At 48.4% G+C, this 2,654-nt stretch overlaps 1 protein-coding gene across 1 annotated transcript in view; it reads left to right on the forward strand.

The window, feature by feature from the left end:
- Positions 1-2,654, forward strand: part of LOC130387898 (potassium/sodium hyperpolarization-activated cyclic nucleotide-gated channel 2-like) — a gene marked incomplete at its 5' end in the record, with an annotated part of 10,288 nt that overhangs the window by 6,185 nt on the left and 1,449 nt on the right. The window contains one exon of the mRNA XM_056597192.1: positions 684-849. Coding sequence (XP_056453167.1) covers positions 684-849 — 166 coding nt within the window. The remainder of the gene's footprint in view (positions 1-683; positions 850-2,654) is intronic.

The following is a 2,654-nucleotide window of genomic DNA, read 5'->3' on the forward strand; positions in this document are numbered from 1 at the left end:
TCCTTATGTTTTTTTTATTCCGTTTTGGATTGCATGTATGTATGTCTGTGTACTTCTGTGTGTGTCTGTGTCAGTGTGTTGGTATTTGTTTTGTGTGTGCATTGCATGTGTGCCGTTCCATGTGTGGTCCCATGCGTGTGCGTGTTTGGGTTTAACCCTTGTTAGTGTTTAAGTGTGCACACGGGCCCTCTGGCTTGCGTGAGTAATTAATGTACAAGGAGTGAACTGAGCTTGTGTATGCTGGGGCCTTGATTGGCACCTTGCATCTCTTCAGAGCGTGTCTCGCCTGTTCCAGCTGTGCATGACAGGAACCTGTCTTTCTGATTCATTAATCAAACTCAATGAGCCCCACAAGAGCCCCGCTCGTTGCATGCACTAAACTCTCTATGTTTTCCTGTCACTTTGATCGGAGCAAAAAAGATACGTTGTGAAAACCCCAGGACTCTCTTCACTCTCCTTTCTTGATTCACAAAAGCCATAATTACTTTAATCACATGATCATAAACCTGGCAGCCAGCACTGAGATAAGGCGAAACTACATCCAACTCTTTCATCTCTCGTCAAGCTACGCCTGCACTACCTGTTCCGTTCCTGTAGGCTGTAGCCGACGCCAACGCTTTTCCCTGCTCCCCTCCAGATTTCCCATGTGACCCATGACCTCTCTCTTCCCCGCTCCCTTCCAGATTTTCCATATGACCTACGACCTGGCCAGCGCGGTGATGCGGATCTTCAACCTGATCGGGATGATGCTGCTGCTGTGCCACTGGGACGGCTGCCTGCAGTTCCTGGTGCCCATGCTGCAGGACTTCCCCTCTGACTGCTGGGTGTCCCTCAACAAGATGGTGGTACGTATGCTTGGAATTCCTGCTCCGTCTCCCACAATAAAATATCCAATAGTGGAAGCTTACGACAGAAAGGATGTTGGCCTCGTCTGAGTCGCCGTAGTATTTGTTTACAGAGTTTGAGGACAGCAAATATTGTGAAACATAGACACATAGGATAATAGTTACTTTGCAACTGGTTTCATATATTCAATATTTGTTTTGCTTTTTGGGTTATTTTGCTACCCTAGACGAGAAGCCATTTAATAAATGTTGAATGTTTTTGTGATGTTTGTCTAAAAGATAATACAGATTTATTTCTACATTATTCATCCCAGCAGTCCTAGCTTTGATCACTCTGACAATGAACATCGCACCACCATTCAGGGAGGCAGGAGCCACAGAAATCTATCACCACAGCCTTTTTCCTTCACAGCTTCACGACTATTTCTTATACCTGCGTGGGTTTTTCATCTCAAAGTGGCAGACGTAATTACGATCAGCGCCATTGCCCATGCAAGACCTGTAAACAGAGAGGGAAAACATTACATTCCAGTTTACACTTTTTTTCTTAGCGATTATGTTTTTAATCTTTACGTAACAAGGTAGAAATGAGGTAGTATATGTGCAAGATGTTACTGAGTCAAGCAGTGAGCGGTGAATGGCTTACCACCATGACATCAATCGGGACGGGGCGAGAGAGGGATAGAGGTGAAGGGGTGGGTGGGAGACGAAAGAGAGATGTTTGCACACCTCCGGATCCTTCTGGTTCTTTTTATTTTTCAGCATGGGTGTGATGATGACAGGGAAGATAAAAAGGAGGGACAGGGAGGGATGATGGGGGGAGATGGGGAGGGGGGAGACGGCGGGGCAGCTGGGCTCTTTGTTGCCATGTCTCTCTCAGGGAGATAAAAGCTGTTTGTTTATTGGTCTATCCGTCAGCCCAGCCTTCCCCGGGCTGACGGGAGACGGGCTTTGCTGAGCTGTTTCAAGCAGGGTTTAAACGGATGGAGTTTTGTTCCTCCACTCTCCATGACAACCTATTAACTTCCCTTTCAAAGCAGAACCTCCCATGGATCAATTATCAAACAGACGACACACACAATGACGCTGAAGGATATAAAGAAATATATTTTTGGAAGGAAAAGTAATATTTTGAGAAGGAAGAGGGAGCTCTTTCTTTAAAGTGTCACACACTATAATATTTTGGCGGTTCAGCTTTTGAGTAGTTTTATTCTAGTGTGTGCCTCCCCTTAGGCAGGATGTATTTTGGAAATACTCCTTACACTGTCACTTCCTGTTTAGCTCCTGCCAAATTCCAGACTAAACCCCATGCAGCTCACTGGGGCCCATGTTACACTAACACCACCCCCATCACCTCTGGAACCAGCAGGCCCTATGGAGACGTCCTGGTCCGGCCTTGAGGCTGCGGTCCTAGCGGGTTACGCAGGGATGGCTGTGCGCACTGGTGCGGCGGTGTGTTGATACAGTACACAGCAGGAGGTCCCCGGAGCACGGACAGGTGACGGCCTGCCCCCCTGACTCCCTGGCCAGCTCCCCTCCGGAGCATCAAGGACACTCGCTCTCTAGAGGGCCAGCAGCGTGACACTATGGGGGGGGTTCTGTCAAGGGGCTCTCTCTCTCTCTCTCTCTCTCCCCCTCTCTCTCTCTCTCTCTCTCTCTCTCGCTCTCTCTCTCTCTCTCTCTCCATGTCTCCCTCTCTCTCTCTCTCTCTCTCTCTCTCTCTCTCTCCATGTCTCTCTCTTTCTCTCTCTCTCCCCCCCCCCTCTCTCTCTCTCTCTCTCTCTCTCTCTCTCTCTCTCTCTCTCTCTC

Source organism: Gadus chalcogrammus, chromosome 8 (assembly GCF_026213295.1).
Source record: "Gadus chalcogrammus isolate NIFS_2021 chromosome 8, NIFS_Gcha_1.0, whole genome shotgun sequence".
NCBI lineage: Eukaryota > Metazoa > Chordata > Actinopteri > Gadiformes > Gadidae > Gadus > Gadus chalcogrammus.